The sequence below is a fragment of the Fringilla coelebs genome (assembly GCF_963513975.1).
Source record: "Fringilla coelebs genome assembly, chromosome: 17".
Classification (NCBI taxonomy): Eukaryota; Metazoa; Chordata; class Aves; order Passeriformes; family Fringillidae; genus Fringilla; species Fringilla coelebs.
Genome location: NC_140043.1, coordinates 11,045,068 through 11,062,424, shown reverse-complemented (window position 1 = coordinate 11,062,424; position 17,357 = coordinate 11,045,068). Strand labels below are relative to the sequence as shown.

At 57.8% G+C, this 17,357-nt stretch overlaps 1 protein-coding gene across 1 annotated transcript in view; it reads left to right on the top strand.

Annotated features, from left to right (window-relative positions):
* SEZ6L (seizure related 6 homolog like) overlaps positions 1 to 12,810 on the top strand; it is a gene marked incomplete at both ends in the record, with an annotated part of 36,927 nt that extends 24,117 nt beyond the window's left edge. Inside the window, 14 exons of the mRNA XM_084217157.1 lie at positions 3,418 to 3,610; positions 4,103 to 4,288; positions 5,046 to 5,211; positions 5,919 to 6,085; positions 7,466 to 7,660; positions 7,746 to 7,884; positions 9,502 to 9,698; positions 10,747 to 10,941; positions 11,091 to 11,282; positions 11,482 to 11,676; positions 11,997 to 12,029; positions 12,153 to 12,267; positions 12,424 to 12,526; positions 12,781 to 12,810. Coding sequence (XP_084073283.1) covers positions 3,418 to 3,610; positions 4,103 to 4,288; positions 5,046 to 5,211; positions 5,919 to 6,085; positions 7,466 to 7,660; positions 7,746 to 7,884; positions 9,502 to 9,698; positions 10,747 to 10,941; positions 11,091 to 11,282; positions 11,482 to 11,676; positions 11,997 to 12,029; positions 12,153 to 12,267; positions 12,424 to 12,526; positions 12,781 to 12,810 — 2,106 coding nt within the window. The remainder of the gene's footprint in view (positions 1 to 3,417; positions 3,611 to 4,102; positions 4,289 to 5,045; positions 5,212 to 5,918; positions 6,086 to 7,465; positions 7,661 to 7,745; positions 7,885 to 9,501; positions 9,699 to 10,746; positions 10,942 to 11,090; positions 11,283 to 11,481; positions 11,677 to 11,996; positions 12,030 to 12,152; positions 12,268 to 12,423; positions 12,527 to 12,780) is intronic.
* Positions 12,811 to 17,357: the final 4,547 nt, after the last annotated feature.

Below are 17,357 nucleotides of genomic sequence, written 5' to 3'. Positions count from 1 at the left end.
CAACCTTCTGTGGGTAAACAATCTCCAGCCACATTCCAAAGCAGCAAAACACAGGAGAAGCAAATGAGATAAGAATTTTTTCCCTTTTCCTCTGAGGTTTCTCAGCTTCCCAGGAGAAAAATCCTGGGCAAAGGGATTTTTCCAGAGAATGTGAATATCACAACTGGTCACTGCAGCAAATGATGCCAAGCTTTGGGCACCTCTGCCCGGGGCACCTTCACTTGATAAAATAGCCCTTTCTGGGGAAAAAATAGATTTTTTTCTGAGGCTTTGTAATAAATGAACTCAATGAGGGAGCTGGAACATCCTGAATGTCAGCGATGATCAAACTCTTTAAATGTCACGCAATTAATTTAACCAAGAGGCGCTGGCAGCAGGTTGTTAAAAAGGCACTTGGTGGGATGGGGGCACCAGCTCCCTGCCTTCTGCACCCCCCCTTGGCTGGGAGGGGTTTGGGGGGCTCTGAGGGTGCAGGAAGCCCAGGAGGGCAGCCCAGGTTCCTTCTCTGGCTGGGGCAGGTGCCCAGCAAATGCCCACCCATCAGAGCAGGGGGTTTCACCATTCTGATGTGCATCATTGCACCATCAGCTCCCCCCAAAATGAGCATCCTTCAGCCTGGTGAGGCTGCAAGCAGGGCAGAGGCCTCCTCCCATTCCAAACCCTCTCCAGGTGAAACCAGCCCAGGGTCTCCATGCTGCCTGCAATCCTTTCTTCTTGTGATTTCCCCACGTCACCATTTGCATCCAATTTAAATCCCTGCACTTTGAATTTGTGTATTTAAAGGTGTGTATTAAAAGGAGCTGGAGTTGTCCCTGCAGGGTTGTCCCTGCTGTCCCCCTGGTGGGCACAGGCAGGGGCTGGTCCCCAGACCACGTGAACCACCGTGGCTGCCAGTCCTGGTGGGGAGGGAGGTTGTCCTGGGAGCAGCAGTGGTGCAGGCTGAGCACTGCTCAGCCACTTCTCCATGGCAGTGGAAAAGTAACTGGACACAGCAACTGTCTCCTCAGATCCACAGGGTGCCAAAGAGAAGCTGCTCTGCTGTAAATTCGCCTCTGTCCGTAATCCATCAGGTGACACCACTCCTGACCTCACTCTGTTGCGAGCTGAGGTTTTAATGGAGCATAAAATTGGCCTCTCCACCCCCCCCCCAAGCTTTGCATTTGGCTTTGCTGATGCTTTGGAGCGTTTCAGACAAATTAAATCACAACAGCAGGTCGGGGCTGGTGGAGCATGGCCTCATCTGCAGCTGGCAGTGCCCTGTGCTGCAGCACCACAGGCTGGGGGCTCGGGGGTGAATTCCAAAGGGAAAGCACTGGATAACCCGGGGTGTGGGGTCCCATCAGAGGGGTTTGGGTTGGATTCCCAGCTCCTGTAGTGGGGAGCTGCTGCCTCTTACCCTGGGGATCTCATTAAAGGCATCTGCAGGAGCAAAGAGAAGCCCCTGGGACAGGAGCCCCTGCATGGGGCTGTGGGACTGCCTGGTGGTGGCAGGAATGCCTGTGGCATTCCAGCCCTGCCCAAAACTGCCCCTGCAGGCACTGGGAGCCGTGCAGGAGGACACAGGGACACTCCACTTCCTTTGGAGCCAGACCCTCGCTCACTGCAGGGAGGACACAAAGCCTGGATATCAGGCATGGTCCTGGGAAAGGCTGGGAGCTGCCCTGGGCTGCGTGAGAGCTCAGGGTCCCTGCTCAGCTCACTGCCCCTCCCTGCACCCCTCTCAGAATTCCAGGGAGAGCTGTGTCCCTGCCTGTGCCACGGCAGCCCTGGGAGCTGGGAGCAGCCAGCTCTCCGAATGCTAGGTGAAATTATATTTATTTTTAAAATTCTTGAATCTTCTTGGCAGGAAATAGAATTTCCCTGAAGAGTTTTTTTTCCAGTGGGTGAGCGAGGCTGGCAGCCTGACTCGAGGATCCCTCCTGCCTTCCCAAGGCTCTGGAGGAGCTGCTGTGGGTGCAGGCAGTGATTGAAGTCAGAGCCTGTGCTCCCAGCCCCTGGCAGGAGCTCGCACATATGGTCCCTCTCGCAGGGCTGATGGTCCCTGGCACGGGGCCACGGCAGAGTCTGCACTCACTGCTTACTCCAGGCTCCTCTGGGAATGCCAGCCTGATGCTGGCACAGGGAATGGCACTTGTGGTGACACCCTGCTCCCCTGGCGTCACCAGCGGGAGGCTGATGGTGGAACTGACTGTGTGTGTGTGTCTCCCGTGACATTCCCAGCTTCCTCCCTTCTGCAGAGCTCTGCCTGCTCCAGCTGCTCCCCCGAATCCCCTTCCCAATTTCCCAGAGTGATTTGGCTCTGTGTCATGTGCGTGGTGCTACCAGCACTGGAGGGACCCAGCTGGGGAACAGGTTTGGCTTCGAGCGATTGCAGAACAAAATCTGCCACAAACACCTTGGAAAAATCTTTGCAGGGATCCAGACCCAGCTGGAGAAGCAAAGCTCTGTCCCAGTGGGAGCTGGGGGAAATTGTTGGCGTCGTATGGAGCCCGCTTGGACTCCAAATAATTCACCCAAATAACACTTAATTAATCCCATTTATTAATAATCAGATCTGAGCCATCCCACCAGCCTCAGTGTGTGCAGGCCATGCTGGGGTGGGGCATGTTTTTGGGAGAATATCTGGAAAAGAAGAAATGACCCAGGGCAGGCTGGGGGTCAGAGTTGCACAGGGCCTATGCTCCAGACAATGCTTTTCCCTGCCAGGACTAAGCAGGAAAAATAACGCAAAATCAGCTCCTCTTGGATTGAGACATGGGCTGGGGTGAGACCAGGCATGCTCTGAACCGGGCTGGGGATGTTAATCCAGCTTTGCAGCGAGGAAGGAGCTTTTCCAGGGATTTCCTTCAGGAGCAAGCTCAGGATGCTGAGGGCTGGGGGTGGCTCCATGCAGTGCCCTTGAAGCAGGGCATATCCCAGCTTCACGTGCCAGGGGGAGGTGGGCACGGCGGTGACAACAGCCACAAATCCCTGCAGTCACAACATCGTCGGGAGCGCTCCCAATCACGGCTGGGCTGGTGCTAAATATAGAGCCCCGGGCCTCACACACTCAGGGAAACAAACGGTCTGATGAGCATCTTTCTGCTGAAATATGAGCCCATTTATTAAGCTAAATGGACGTGAAATGTAAATGTGAGGTTACTGCTCAGCTATTTCCAAATAATAATTAAAGCCTTTTGGAACTGCTCATTAGATGCACTTGCTGTGTGGCTCCCCAAGCGTTCCCCAGTGGGGTGAGGGATCCTGGGGAGGTTTCCTGGTGCACGGGGTGGGTGGTGAGCACCAAAGCCTGAGGAGTGCCCTCGTTTTGTTGTAGCACCGTGCTGGTGTGATGCTCTGGGTGTGTGTGATGGGCTGGGATGTGACCCTGAGGTCCCCACTGTGCCCCCACAGCTCACAGGTCTCTGCTCCCCACAGGTGAAGAGCGTGAACCTGTCAGATGGGGAGGTGCTGTCCATCCGTGGCGTGGACGGCGATGCCCTGGTGGTCTTGGCCAACCAGACCCTTCTGGTGGAAGGCCAGGTGATCCGCAGCCCCACCAACACCATCTCCGTCTACTTCCGCACCTTCCAGGACGACGTGGTGGGGACCTTCCAGCTCCACTACCAGGGTGGGTGTGTCCCCAACGTGGCTTAGGGGGTGTTTGGGGTCAGTCCCACTTGGCTGCAGGGTCAAACCAGTGGGCTGTGCCACGCTCCTGTTTCACCGTATGCTCAGAGCATGGGCTGGGGCAGGTCGAGGTGTTGTGCCCTGGGTGGAGGGTTCAGTGTGCCCTGATGTCCCCAACCCCAGTGCTGGCTGTGCCTCTCACACCCACCTTGCCCCGTTTCTGTCCCCATGCAGCAGCTCCTCCTGCACACACTCACACTGCCAGTCTATTTTTTACCTCGAAGAGCTTTAAAAAATAAATGAGTTCCAGCAAATTATTTTTAAAATAGAAACTGGGTCTGGGCAGGAGCAGTAACAGGTGGGGAAGCAGCGGCAGTGGGGGGTTGGGGGTGCTCTGCCGCTGCTCTGTGTGACACGTGGGCACATCCAGCACGTCCCCACGGGGTGGCTGGGAGCAGCTGAGCCCTGAGCTTCCAACGTGTGCCTGTTCCAGTGTTTATGCTGAGCTGCAACTTCCCACGGAGGCCTGACTTTGGAGATGTGACAGTGATGGATCTGCACTCGGGTGGCATCGCTCACTTCCACTGTCACCTGGGCTACGAGCTGCAGGGGCCCCGCATGCTGACCTGCATCAACGCATCCCGGCCGCACTGGAGCAGCCCCGAGCCCATCTGCTCAGGTACCTGCACACCCCAGCCCCGTGCTGGGAAACTGGGCCCCACTGAGGAAAACATGAGCCCCTTTCTTTGCCCCGCGAGATGAGGGTGGTCCTGGCAGGTATCAGTGATATTTTTGCCTGACATCCGGGAGAAATGATGAGGAGGACTCCGTCCTATCAGGAGGCTAATTAATTACTTTATTATACTATATTATTCTATACTATATTACATTACATCTAAACTGAATCTGCCAAGCACTCAACTGCACTCCCCTGCACAGCAGCTCGTGACTGTCAGCCCACAGTCCCAACATACACACCTGGATTCAATTGGTCAGTGAATCAAAACACTCACACCAGAATCCAATTACCAATTCCCTTCAGGTAAACAATCTTCCACGATGCATTCCACTTGTGCACAACACAGGAGCATTAAATGAGATAAGAATTGGTTTTTTCTTTCTCTGAGGTTCAGAGAATGTGAAACACAGAAATATTCTTGGGAAGAATTGTGCCTTGCTTTTCTCTGTGAAGAGAAATGTGGCGACAGGGAGGGGGTGAGAGCAATGCCTCAGGTGATCAGGCAGTGACAGCAGAATCCGTCCCCTCGTTAGGCAGCAAAGGGAAAGGAAATTAAGATTTTATGTCTGTGTGTGAGTATAAATATGCACAGACAGAGCAAAGCAGAGCCCAGGCAAGAGGTTTGTGCCCTGGGCACTCTGAGGGGAGCACAAATGGCACTGTGCCCATGCCAGCGGGGCTGTGCTCTGTGTTGCAGCTCCCTGTGGAGGGACAGTGCACAATGCCACCATCGGCCGCGTGCTGTCCCCCAGCTACAGCGGGAACCAGTCTGGCAGCATGTACTGTGTCTGGGCCATCGGGGCCCCTCCGGGCCAGAAGCTGCACCTGCACTTTGAGAAGCTCCTGCTGACTGAGAAGGACAGGTGAGGCTCCAGGAGCTGTTTCCTCACAGCCCTGGGACTGCAGAGAGATCCCAGGGGGCTTCTTCTGCATGGGGTGAGGAGCAAGGCCTGTTGCTGGGCACTAAATATAGAAAAATGGAATTATGTGAATTGGGAAAGCCCTCTGAGATCACTGGGTTCAATTGTCCCCCAGCACTGCTAAGGCCACCACTAAACCATGTCTCCACATTTACATGCAGCTGTTAAACCCCTCCAGGGATGGGACCTCCACCGCTGCCCTTGGCTGCCTGTTTCAATGCTTATCATCCCTTTTGGGAAAGAAATTTTCCCTGATATCCTTGATATCCAGTCTAAACCTTCCCTGACACAAGCCATTTCCTCTCATCCTATCCCCTGTTCCTTGGGAGCAGAGCCTGACCCCCCCTGGCTGTCCCCTCCTGTCAGGAGCTGTGCAGAGCCACAAGGTCTCCCCTGAGCCTCCTTTCCCTCAGACTGAGCCCCTTTCCCAGCTCCCTCAGCTGCTCCAGCTCCATTCCCATCCCTGAACACACTCCAGCCTCCCCATGCTCAGGTTCTCATGGGGACAGCCTCTCTCAGAGAGAAAACCCCCCCAATACACCAAAACCTGGACGCCCCCATCTTATCCCAGCTGCTCCAGCTCCCCCCGCCTCGTGCCCGGGTGGGACTGAGGGGCGCTGTCCCTTGTGCCATGCCCCGTGTCCCCGCAGGATGGTGGTGTACAGCGGGGACACCAACCGCTCGGCCGTGCTCTACGATTCGCTGCGCGCCGACAGCGTCCCCTTCGAGGGCGTCATCAGCGACGGCTCCTCCATCAGGATCGACTTCCTCGCCGAGGAGCCCGCGGCTGCCACCGCCTTCAACATCCGCTTCGAAGGTGCTGTGTCCCTGTGCTGGGGCCCCAGGGCAGTGCCTGGCTGTGAGGGTGCTCACAGGGGTCCCAGGACGAGGGAAGAGATGAGAATCTTGACTTCATGATTTATTATTATATGATATATATTATATTAAAACTGTACTAAAAGAATAGAAGAAAGGATTTCATCAGAAGGCAGCTAAGAATAGAAAAGGAATCAATAACAAAGGTTTTTCTCTGACCGAGACAATCTGGACAGCTGGACTGTGATTGGCCATTAATCAGAAACAACCACATGAGACCAATCACAGATCCACCTGTTGCATTCCACAGCAGCAGATAATAATTGTTTACATTTTGTTCCTGAGGCCTCTCGGCTTCTCAGGAGAAAAAATCCTAAGGAAAGGATTTTTCAGAAAATATCATAGCTACACCTGGCTCAGCCAGGATGAGGCAACTCTGGTGTTTCAGGGTCTCCCCAACCCTGGCTGCCGTGGGTGCCCAAGACAGAAAAGTCCAATTGTCATGGTTTGGACACCAATAAAGCACGACCTGTCCGAGCCCCTCAGGCAGGGTCCAGAGCAGCAGGCCACCTGAGCAAGCTCAGCTCTTAGTGAGATCAGCTCTCAGTGATTTTCAGCTCATTTTGTGATTTCAGCTCTTGAGAAGCCCTGTGTGAAGTTCCACGGGGAAGTCTTTATTGATGCTTTCTACGGAGGTGTCAGGGACAGTTCTTCCGCCAAACTGGGCGAAAGTAGCTCTTTATAGAGGGTACAGGAGTTTTAGGAATTGTTCAATAGTAGGGATCAAAAGGAAAGTGACCTAAAGTCTTACAGAGAGATAAGCAAGGGTCTGAAGGCAGAAAATGGGGCTTCTTAGGTCCAGTCATCATGACTTGGCATTTCCTGTCTTAGGCTGCTGAAGGCCAGGGAGGCTGTGCAGGCCCTGTGCCTGCTACACCGGGACAGCCAGCCCCAGGGGCAGCTGCAGGAAGGGTGCTGGCTGTCCCCAGCACAGGCAGGCCTGGTGCCCCTCTGTGGCTCCCATTGTCATTTAAGTGGGTCCTGCTGCAGGATTGTTCCCACAGGAGCCCTGTGGCCCTGAGCAATCCCAGGGTGGATGGCTTGGCATCTCCAGCTTGGGAAACACAGTGCTAGGCAGTGCCCCTGAGCTCATCCCTAGTGCTGAACCACCATGGCAGTAGGGTTTGGTGAGTCCTGTGTGGCTCAGAACGGATAAATTGTTGTTAATCCTAATTGCCTGTAAAACACTCCCTGGCAGAGGCCATCCGTGCAGGTGGGGATGCAGGGGTCAGGTTCTCATGGGGACACCAGCAGGGCCTGGGGAAGCTCAGCGAGAAGGGAGAAGCTCCGTGTCCCTACAGCTAACAGGGATCTCTTCCAGCCTTTGAGCGGGGCCACTGCTACGAGCCCTACATCCAGAACGGGAACTTCACCACCTCCGACCCCACCTACAACCTGGGCACCACCGTGGAGTTCACCTGTGACCCTGGGCACTCCCTGGAGCAGGGCCCCGCCGTCATCGAGTGCGTCAACATGCGGGACCCCTACTGGAACGACACGGAGCCGCTGTGCCGAGGTCAGCCCTGCCCGTGGGCACTGCTGGGTGTGGGGTGACACCCCTGGGTCCCCTCTGAGCCCTGCCCACCCCTTTGCCCCCACAGCCACGTGTGGAGGGGAGCTGACTGCTGTGGCTGGGGTGATCCTGTCTCCCAACTGGCCGGAGCCCTACACGGAGGGGGAGGATTGCATCTGGAGGATCCATGTGGGCGAGGAGAAGAGGCTCTTCCTGGACATCCAGCTGTGAGTAGCCCAGGAGCTCAGTGTCTGTTTCTGCCCCAGAAGTGCTCGTCTCATTTTGCTGCAGTGTCCCGCTGCCCCTGCCTGCACTGTGGTATGAGCGAATCCCAGAACAGTTTGGGTGGGAGGGACCTTAAAGCTGATCTCCCATGGGCAGGGACACTTTCCACTATCCCAGGTTCCTCCAAGCCCCTTCCAACCCAGCCTTGGACACTTCCAGTGATGGAGCAGCCACAGTATATCCACACAATCCGTGCTAGGGCCTCACCAGCCTCACAGGGAAGAGTCTTGCCATGCCCTGTTCTCCCCCTCAGAGCTTCCATAATCCCCTTTGATGCACTTGGCACCCTGGGCAGGACTGAGTGGTGCTCTCTGAGTTCAAAGCACCATTACATGATCCATAGCAGCAGTGAATTGCTGCTCCAACAGCTTTGGAATTCTCCACAGGGAGCAGTGCCACAGCAGCATGTGGCCATGTGCTTCTGGGGTGACACCCAGCACGTCAGGAGCTGGGTCATGCAGGGTTACGAGAGCCTGGAGGCATCCATGAGATGGAAACAGCTCAATTTTTGGGCTGAATGTGAAATACAGGCACTAAGGGAGCAGAGCCACTCAGCAAGCCCAGGCTGAACATGCTGGGGTCAGAGGGGAATGGGATCCATTGCCAGGCTGAGAGTTCTTGGCATGGTAATGCTGCTGCTGCAGCGGGAGCCTCCTTTGATGCTATTTTGGGTTTTCAAGAGGAGGACGTGTTTCAAGTAGAGGCTTAGAGTCATAAAGATTTTAAAGCTCCCCATAAAATCCCAAGTTGGAGCTCCCAGCACACCTCTCCCAGCTCTGTGGGTGCTGGGGCTGAGCAGAACTGGAGGCCAAGTGATTTGAAGTCATCAGGCATAAATGTCACTGAGAAAATCGTGTTTGACAGAAAGCAGAGATTTACTACAAATGTCAGCTTGCCATGGGGATTAGCTGGGCCCCCTCCAAGAACATTCCTAATAAAACGTTTGGGGATCAGCTCAGGCATCTCCTGTGCAGCTGGGAGCATCTTGGTGCTCTCCTCTCCCGGGGAAGGGGAGGACGGTTGTCCCTGTCCCAGTCCCTCCCGTGCCACCGCTCCCAGCCCCGGTGAGCCTTGCTGGGGCAGACAGGGCAGGACAGCGAGCCGGGAAGGGGTATCACTGCCCACCCTCGGGGTAGATGTGATCGCTCACCCACACTGCCAGCCCCGGGCACACAGAGAACCCTCCCGACACCAGAGCCGTGTCCCCTGGCGCGTGCATCCATCCCCGCCTTGGAGAGGGGGGAGAGCAGCGAGCCCCCCCATCCCCTTCGGCTCCAGGCCAGCCGCATTCCCGGGGTGGACGGAGGCTGCAGCTATCCCTGTCCCGCGTCCCCGGCCGTCCCTGCCATCCGCGGGCCGCCACTGCGCTCTGGTGGCCGCGGGGACAAGCGCGGCTCTTGTGGACCGGCGCTTCCAAGCGCGGGGTCCCGGGAGCCGCCGGCACCGCCGGAGAGAGGCGACCCGGAGGGAGGTCACCTGGCTGTCCCTTGAGCCCCGCACTGCTGTGTCCTGCCTGGGCTCCCGGCACATGCTGCTCTCTAACCAAACTCTCCTCTCAGCCTGAACATCACCAACAGCGACATCCTCACCATCTACGACGGGGACGAGCTCTCCTCCCGCATCCTGGGGCAGTATGTGGGCAGCAGCGGCCCCCAGAAGCTCTACTCCTCCAGCCCTGACCTCACCATCCAGTTCCACTCGGACCCTGCTGGGCTCATCTTTGGGAAGGGGCAAGGATTCATCATGAACTACATAGGTACGGGGAGCAGGGTGCTGGTGCGAGGATGTGACACACAGCCAGCCCAGAATGCCCAGCTGCAGGGTCTGGAAGCAGGAAGAGTCACTTCTCATCCCACCCTGAACCTCCTGCAGGACCCCCCAGCTGCAGGTCTCTGGGTCAGTCACTTCTGGGGGGTCTTTGTATGTGTCCCCTCCTTCAGGCTGGCAACAAGGCAGGTTTGGTCCCTGTTAGCCCTGGTCTGGCCCAGGGGGAAAGAAATTGCTGGAAACAGGGATGCAGGATCCCCACAGACACCCTGTCAGGCAGGGGTGGTCACTGAAGCCAGTCCCTGGGTGGCTCCTGCGATGGATGTCCCCATCTCTGTGCTCCTGGAGATGTGTTCCATTGTCCTTCAGGGCAGCTGTGCCTGCCAGGCTGGGGCTGTGGGTGCCCACGGCAGGGACAAGGACTGTGAGGGGCATTCCATCCCCATGGCTGCCTCTCCCCCACCCTGCTTCCCGTGCCAGGCTCCTTCCAGGCACATTTTCCTTGCACTGCTGACAGCCCTGGCTACGACAAACAGAGCAAGCTGCAATGCAGAGCACTTGGGAGGCTGCAGGGCCCTCCTCGGTGCTCTGCAGCACACGGGGCTGGGGAGGGCAGGCCACAACCCCTCACCTGAGCAGACCAGCGTGGGGGAAGCAGGGAACAAATCCTCCTGTGAGCAAACAAGCTGTGCTGTGACCGTGGTGCTGGCACCTCTCCTGCACCCGCAGCTGGAGCTGAGCCTGGTGCTCCCAGGTTATCCTGACCCCAGCACAGACACTGCCCAACTTTCACCAGCCCAGCCCTCTGCCTGCCTGTAGGGTCAGGGCTGGGGAGGTTTCAAAGAGCCCCTGTCCCCCACTGCTGCCCTTTCCCTGTGTCCAGGGGATGCTGCCTGCAGAGCAGCTGTGCCATTTGTGGAGCTGTGGGGAGGGACAGGCCCTTGGGAAGAGCCGTGTGTCCAGCTGGGGTGGCTCTGGGGAGGGCTGTGCCATGGGTCTTGCTCAGTGAGTGACAGCCAGATCCCTCTTGGCTGCAGAGGTGTCCCGCAACGACTCCTGCTCTGACCTGCCCGAGATCCAGAACGGCTGGAAGACCACGTCACACACAGAGCTGGTGAGAGGGGCCAAGATCACCTACCAGTGTGACCCAGGCTATGACATCGTGGGCAGTGACACCCTCACCTGCCAGTGGGACCTCAGCTGGAGCAGTGACCCCCCCTTCTGCGAAAAGAGTAAGTGCCCACAGGAAGATGCTGCTGTCCCTGTCCCACACCCTGTAACAGCACTGGTCCTGCTCCGAGGGGATCCCATCTGCAAGGGGATCCCAGCTCTGAGGGGCTCCTGCTCCGAGGTGCTCCCCTGAGCCCTCCTCTCTCCCCAGTTATGTACTGCACGGACCCAGGGGAGGTGGAGCACTCCACCCGCCTCATCTCGGACCCGGTGCTGCTGGTGGGCACCACCATCCAGTACACCTGCAACCCTGGCTTCGTGCTGGAGGGCAGCTCCCTGCTCACCTGCTACAGCCGCGAGACCGGCACCCCCATCTGGACCTCGCGGCTCCCGCACTGTGTCTGTAAGTCTGGGTGGTCTCTCCTGCTCCTCTGCAGCCCAGCTCCTCTCTGGGGTTCTGGGTAGCACTTTCCTGCAGCCAGGGGGTCGTGCAGATCCTTTCCTCTGGAAGCAGAGGGGGTGAGAGCTTGGGTGCTTCCTCATTGCCCCCAGACTCCTTCTCTCCCTCGGGCTCATCCTGCATGTGTTTCATTCCCTTTCAGCTGAGGAGTCACTGGCCTGTGATAACCCAGGGCTGCCAGAAAACGGGTACCAAATTCTTTACAAGCGCCTCTACCTGCCAGGAGAGTCCCTGACCTTCATGTGCTATGAGGGCTTTGAACTGATGGGGGAGGTGACCATCAAATGCATCCTGGGCCAGCCATCCCACTGGAGCGGCCCCCTGCCCATCTGCAAAGGTAACAGGGAAGGGGAGGGGGGCAAGGGGACGGCCAGCACCTCTGTCCCTAGCCTGGGACAGCCCAGGGACCGTGGTCTGGTGCAGCCCCAGCTGGGAGCTGAACTCAGCTGAGAGCTGGAGCTTCTCTGGATCTGGGCTCTGCTCAGTCCTGGCCACACGCTTACAGTCACCAAGAGCTCATTAAACACTGGGAATTCACAGCATGGTTCAGGACCAAATGGGGCAGGAGATCCCAGGTTTGGGTTTCCCAGCAGGCAACAGCTGCCAGCACCCAGCCAAACCCAGCTACAGACCAGTAACTCTCCATCTCTCTTCCAGTGAACCAAGACAGCTTTGAACACGCTCTGGAAGGTGAGTGACGGGGGTTTCCTGGATGCACAGCATCCTGGTGGAACCTGGATGAGGAGGGGGAGAGGCAGAGAGGGGATCGCCCGGTGCCTGCAAATGCCAGCACAATAGATCTTGTCCTTTCAGTAGCAGAAGCTGCTGCAGAGACGTCGCTCGAGGGGGGAAATATGGCCTTGGCCATCTTCATCCCGGTGCTGATCATCTCCCTGCTGCTGGGAGGAGCGTACATCTATCTCACCAGGTGGGGCTGCAGGGGCTGGCACAGAGCAGGGGGCACGAGCAGGGCTGGCTCAGCGTCGCCCTCGCCAGTCACACTCCCCGGGGCGCTGGGAGGAGCTGGGATGGAGGGATGTGGTTCTGGAATCCTCAGTGACTCCGCCTCTCCCCCCGCCCGCAGGTGTCGGTACTACTCCAGCCTCCGCCTGCCCCTCATGTACTCCCACCCCTACAGCCAGATCACGGTAGAAACGGAGTTTGACAACCCGATTTATGAGACAGGGGTGAGTCCTGCTGTGCTTGTCCTCCCTAGGGACACTCCTGAGGGGCTTGGGTGGCTGGGCAGCCAAGGGATGAGTCCAGCCAGGCTCCGTGGGAACAATGGGATGGGAGGCACAGGGGGCTGAGGGGTCCTGGCTGCGAGGGCATCGCTCCCCTGGGAACAAAACAACACTCAGGATCTCTCTTGCTGTCTGGGAATGGGGAGACGATCCTGGAATGCAGCTGCTGCCCTCAACTGGCCTTTCCTTGCTTGCAGGAAACACGAGAATACGAGGTTTCGATATAAGGACAGCGGTAAGAGAGTCTCCAGCAGCGAACTTAATGTGCTCTCATAGAACTTCCTCAGTAACTAATCCAGAGACCACGTGGAGTTTGGTTGGACCCCCGGACCTGCTGTTGTCTTTCCTTTTGCCTCTCTATTGAAGATTTTACTGTTTTCTTCACTGTATTTATTCTATTTAAACTGCGATAGGTGTGCTGCCCAGCCCTGGGCACAGGCAGCAGCTGGAGCCGGGGCAGAGCTGGGTCCTGGTGAGGCCAGGGGGGCACGGGGGCACTGCTGTGTCCCCCTTCATGGCAGAATGTCCCCCTCCATGGCGGAGCGTCCCTCGGCACTGCCCACACAGACGCAGGGGGATTTTTGCGGTTCTGATGTTGTTAAAAATTAAAGATGTCTCCATTGCAAGAGCCTGCGGTTGATTGCTGGGAGCTGAGGTAGCGCAGGGTCCCCCACAGGGTCCCGCCCCGCTGCTCCCGGGGGGCTCGGGGGGCACTGGCCCAGGGACTGTCCTCACTGCAGGGCTCAGGGACAGCCTGGCACACACGAGGTACGTGCTGCTTTCTTTTTCCACTTTGCTTTGGATGTGGTAAGGCAGCGAGCCAGGACTCTGGGGTGATGCTCTGTGGAGAAGCACCAACCTGTGGAGAGTGCCACCCTGCCACTGGGAGCCCTGGAAGTCATCCTGGAAGCCACCTTGGAGTGAGCAGAGCACCCAGCTGGTGCCCCTCTGCTCTCTGCCCATTGTTCCTGTCCAGCAGCACTTCCCATCACCCTGCCAGGATCACCCCGACCCGGCATGGCCGAGGGTCGCTCTGTGCCCCTGGCAGCATCTCAGGGTAAGCAGGATGGGCTGGGCTCCCTGGCTCCTGCTGCAGGAGGGGCCTTGGCAGGCTGTGCTGTGCATCCACACCTGGCTGGGTCCCCCAGCTGGGCAGGGGATGAAGGTGGAGCTGTTGGGAAGGAGAGGCAGGTGGGATGTGTGGAGGCTTCAGCACAGGAGCTCTGTGGGGAGCGGAACAGGCAGAAATCGCCCTCAGTCCCACCCTCGCCGTCCCCTGAACTCCTTCACTGCATCACCCCTGCCAGAGCCACACAGCGGTGGGGACACGGACCCCAAAGGGCCACCACTGTCCCTGCTGTCTCTCAGCCAGCCCCTGGGAGGGCAGCGAAGCCACCGCCACGTCCTTGGCTGCTGGTGTCCTTCTTTTGTCCTTGTAGAACAATCGCGAGCGCGGGAGGCTGGGGGAGCTCGGGGTGGTTGGTGCAGCTCTGCAGTGTACAGCTGGGGTTTAGGGGTTTTCCTTTCAAAACAACGAATGTGTGTCTGTAATTTGTAACGGTTAAAAAGAAAAAAAAAAAAAAAAGAGGAAAAAAAAAATGTGCCAAAAAAATGTACGAAGCATTTCATTTCCCTTCATACATGTCTGTTTTTATAAGAACAATGTGAAAATTGATGGGATTAAATATTTTTGAACATGATAAAGTAGTTCCGTGGGAAGCTCTAGCATTCAGTATAACCTTGATAACAATTGTTCTGTATTTTTAAATGTCTGAAATCAGTTTGCAGACGCTCTGGCTGCAGGTTGCAGCCATGCAGGGCAGGGTGAGGGCCAGGTACAGTGCATGCCCTGCTGTGGGAGGGTGGCCCAAAGCGACTGGCTTGGCTCTGAGTGCCAGGTCCTGCCCTGGTGCAGCCCCACAGTGTCCTCTGCTCCTGTGGGATGGAGGCATTTGAGCCTTGCTGGGACATGAGGTGACCTGGCATGACCCTGGGCACATCTCCCCTCTGTAGGTCACCCCACAGCATTGCCCCTTCCCCTGCCAGCCCAGCCCAGTGCTGTCTCACAGAGTGGGTGGGAGTCTGGGTGCTGCCCTGAGGCACTGGGACCCCACTGGAGACTCTTGGCCCTGTCACAAAGGACATGCAGAGAGTTTTGGGGAGCCCTGGTAGCTGAACCCCATTGGGCAGGGGCTCTGTGGGCACCCATCCTGCCTATGCCTCGCTCACCCATTGGCCGCCCAACAAACTGTGGCTCTCTCCTGGCAGCTCCCCAAAACGACAGGGAAACCAGTGTGGGGACAAGAGGGGCCTGCCTCACCTGCCCCCGGTATGCAGGGGCTGCATCCCACATGGAGCAGGCAGGCACAGCTTGGGAGAATCCCGGGGCTGGGTGGGAAAAGTCCCCCCCTGCTCCCTGGGAGCTTCTCCGGGCTGAGCTGCCCTGGCGGGGGAAGAAACGAACCCCTGCGAGGTTTTTGTCCAGCATCAGGTGTGGGGAGGGCAAGGTCCTGCGGGGGGGACCAGGGGACCCTGAGCACGGCGTGGTGGCAGCACGGTGACTGTCTGACTGTCACCTTGCCGAGGAGCAGCGCCACCGGGACACCCCAGCATTCCCTGATGCCAGCAGCCCCAAGTGTCCCTGGCAGCGGGGAGGGAGGGGGATGCTCAGCCCGCCCCACCCCACACCCCGGGAAATGCCCGGCCGAGGAAACCCGGGCCTCCCGTCTGTCCCTGCCCCTCCGCACCCAAAACAATGCAACAGCGCTGCCCTCCCCAGGCGTGCTTTTAACCAAGGTTACGCTGTGACATCGATAATGGCTTTGCTCAGCAGCTGCCAGGCTAATGCACAGGGGGCGACGGAGCCAAGGCTCTGATGCAGAGCATTCCTGGGGGAGGGAGATTGGGTTATTTTTGGACAGAGATTGCAAGAGAATTAAAATGAAGGGGAAAAAAAAAAGCCCTTCATGCTGCCGTTCCTCCTCGGTGACGTAAAGCCGGAGCCAATCTCTGGCCTCAGGCGATGTGCTGCGGATGGAGCTTTGTCTGGGCCCAGCAGCCTCGGCCACAACGGCCTCCCCCTGCCTGGGGCTGGGCGGGGGCACAGCAGGGCAATGCCACTGCAGTCACACGGCTAACGGACCCCCGAGGTCAGGGATGGAGCAGCAGGGACCCCTTGATTCCTTGTAAGCTGCATTGGAAGCTGGTGAGGCAACAGCATCCCTGCCCAGCCCAGATCGGGCACAGCATCCCTGCCCAACCCTTGTCAGGCACAGCATCCCTGCCCAACCCTTGTCAGGCACAACATCCCTGCCCAGCCCAGGTCAGGCACAGCTTCCCTGCCCACTCCAGGTCAGGCACAGCTTCCCTGCCCAGCCCAGAAGGCTGGGAAAAGCCCTGGGATGCACTTGGCACAGCTCTGCCAGCAACACCCTGGCAGGAGCTCAGTCTGTGGGCAGCCTCCTGGCTCCAGTGGTTCCTTCTCCCTTTTCCTGAGCTGTCCTCCTGGGGCAGACACTGCCAGTGTCCTCCCCTGAGCTGTTGCCAAAACTGTGCTTGTGTTCTGCCAGGGCTGGGATTTCCTGGAATGTTTAGGCTGGAGCTGGGGCAGTGCTCCTGGAGGGGCCTTCCCTGTGCTGAGGAATCACAGAATCATGGAATCATTGGTTTGGGTTGGAGAGGTCCTTTAAAGCTCATCTCGTTCCAACCCCTTGCCACAGGCAGGGACACCTTCCACCATCCCAGGTTGCTCCAAGCCCCATCCAACCTGGCCTTGAACAATTCCAGGGATGAAGCAGCCACAGCTCTCTGGGCAGCCTGTGCCAGGGTCCCACCACTCCCAGGGAAGAATTTCTTTTCAATATTCTATCTAAACCTATTCTCAGTTTTAAGCCAGTCCTTCCGCTGTCACTCCACACCCTCATGCAAACTCCCTCTCCAGCTTTCTTGGACCCTGCAGGAAAGCCAGGTTGATCTGCAGGGAAGAGATGAGTGGTGGAGCTGGGGACCAAAGTCTGGTCCAGAGGCAGTAGAGAGCTCAGAAGACAGAGGCAGGGGAGAAAGGAGGAGAGAGCCCAGAGCCACAGAGCCAGTGAGTGCCGACAGAGGGATGCATGCGCTGTCTGCCTGGAGCAGGAACTGTGCCAGAGCCTGGGGGGTCTGGGAAGGAGCAGGGTGGAAAAAACTCCCCTTCCTTTCACCCTGCAGCACACAACGCTGCCAGGGCCCAGCAGCAGCACACTGGGCTGGGAAATGTGCTGGTGGGGGCACAGGGAAGTGGCAGGAGCAAGCAGGAAGCAGAGGGCAAAAAATGTACCAGGATGGAAAACAAGGCGCAGTTTAGGACTGCCAGGGATGAAGCTACTCAGAGAAAGCACAAGCACACTTGAGGGGCTGTGCAGGACAGCTCTGCTTCCACTTCCAGAGTCCTGAGCAGTGCCAGGGGAGGATGCGTGGGCACCGGATGGCAAAATCTGCAAAACAAGGCAGGACTTTCCTTGTGCCCTGTGGCGGTGACACGTGTCCCACACGGCTCCACGTGGCACCGCCACAGGGCAGGGCAGGGCAGGGCAGGGCAGCAATACCAGGGCTCTGCCTGGGCCCGGGATCTGCTTGGACCCGGGATCTGCCCGCGGGCGGTTCAGCTCAGCTGCTCACCCGGAGCCTGGGCGATGGAGGAGGAAGGACCGGAGCACTGGATCCCCTGGGGCTCTCAGAACTGGCAGCATTGGCTTAGGGGAACAGGAAATGGGTTGGGGAGGAAAAAGGCAAGCAA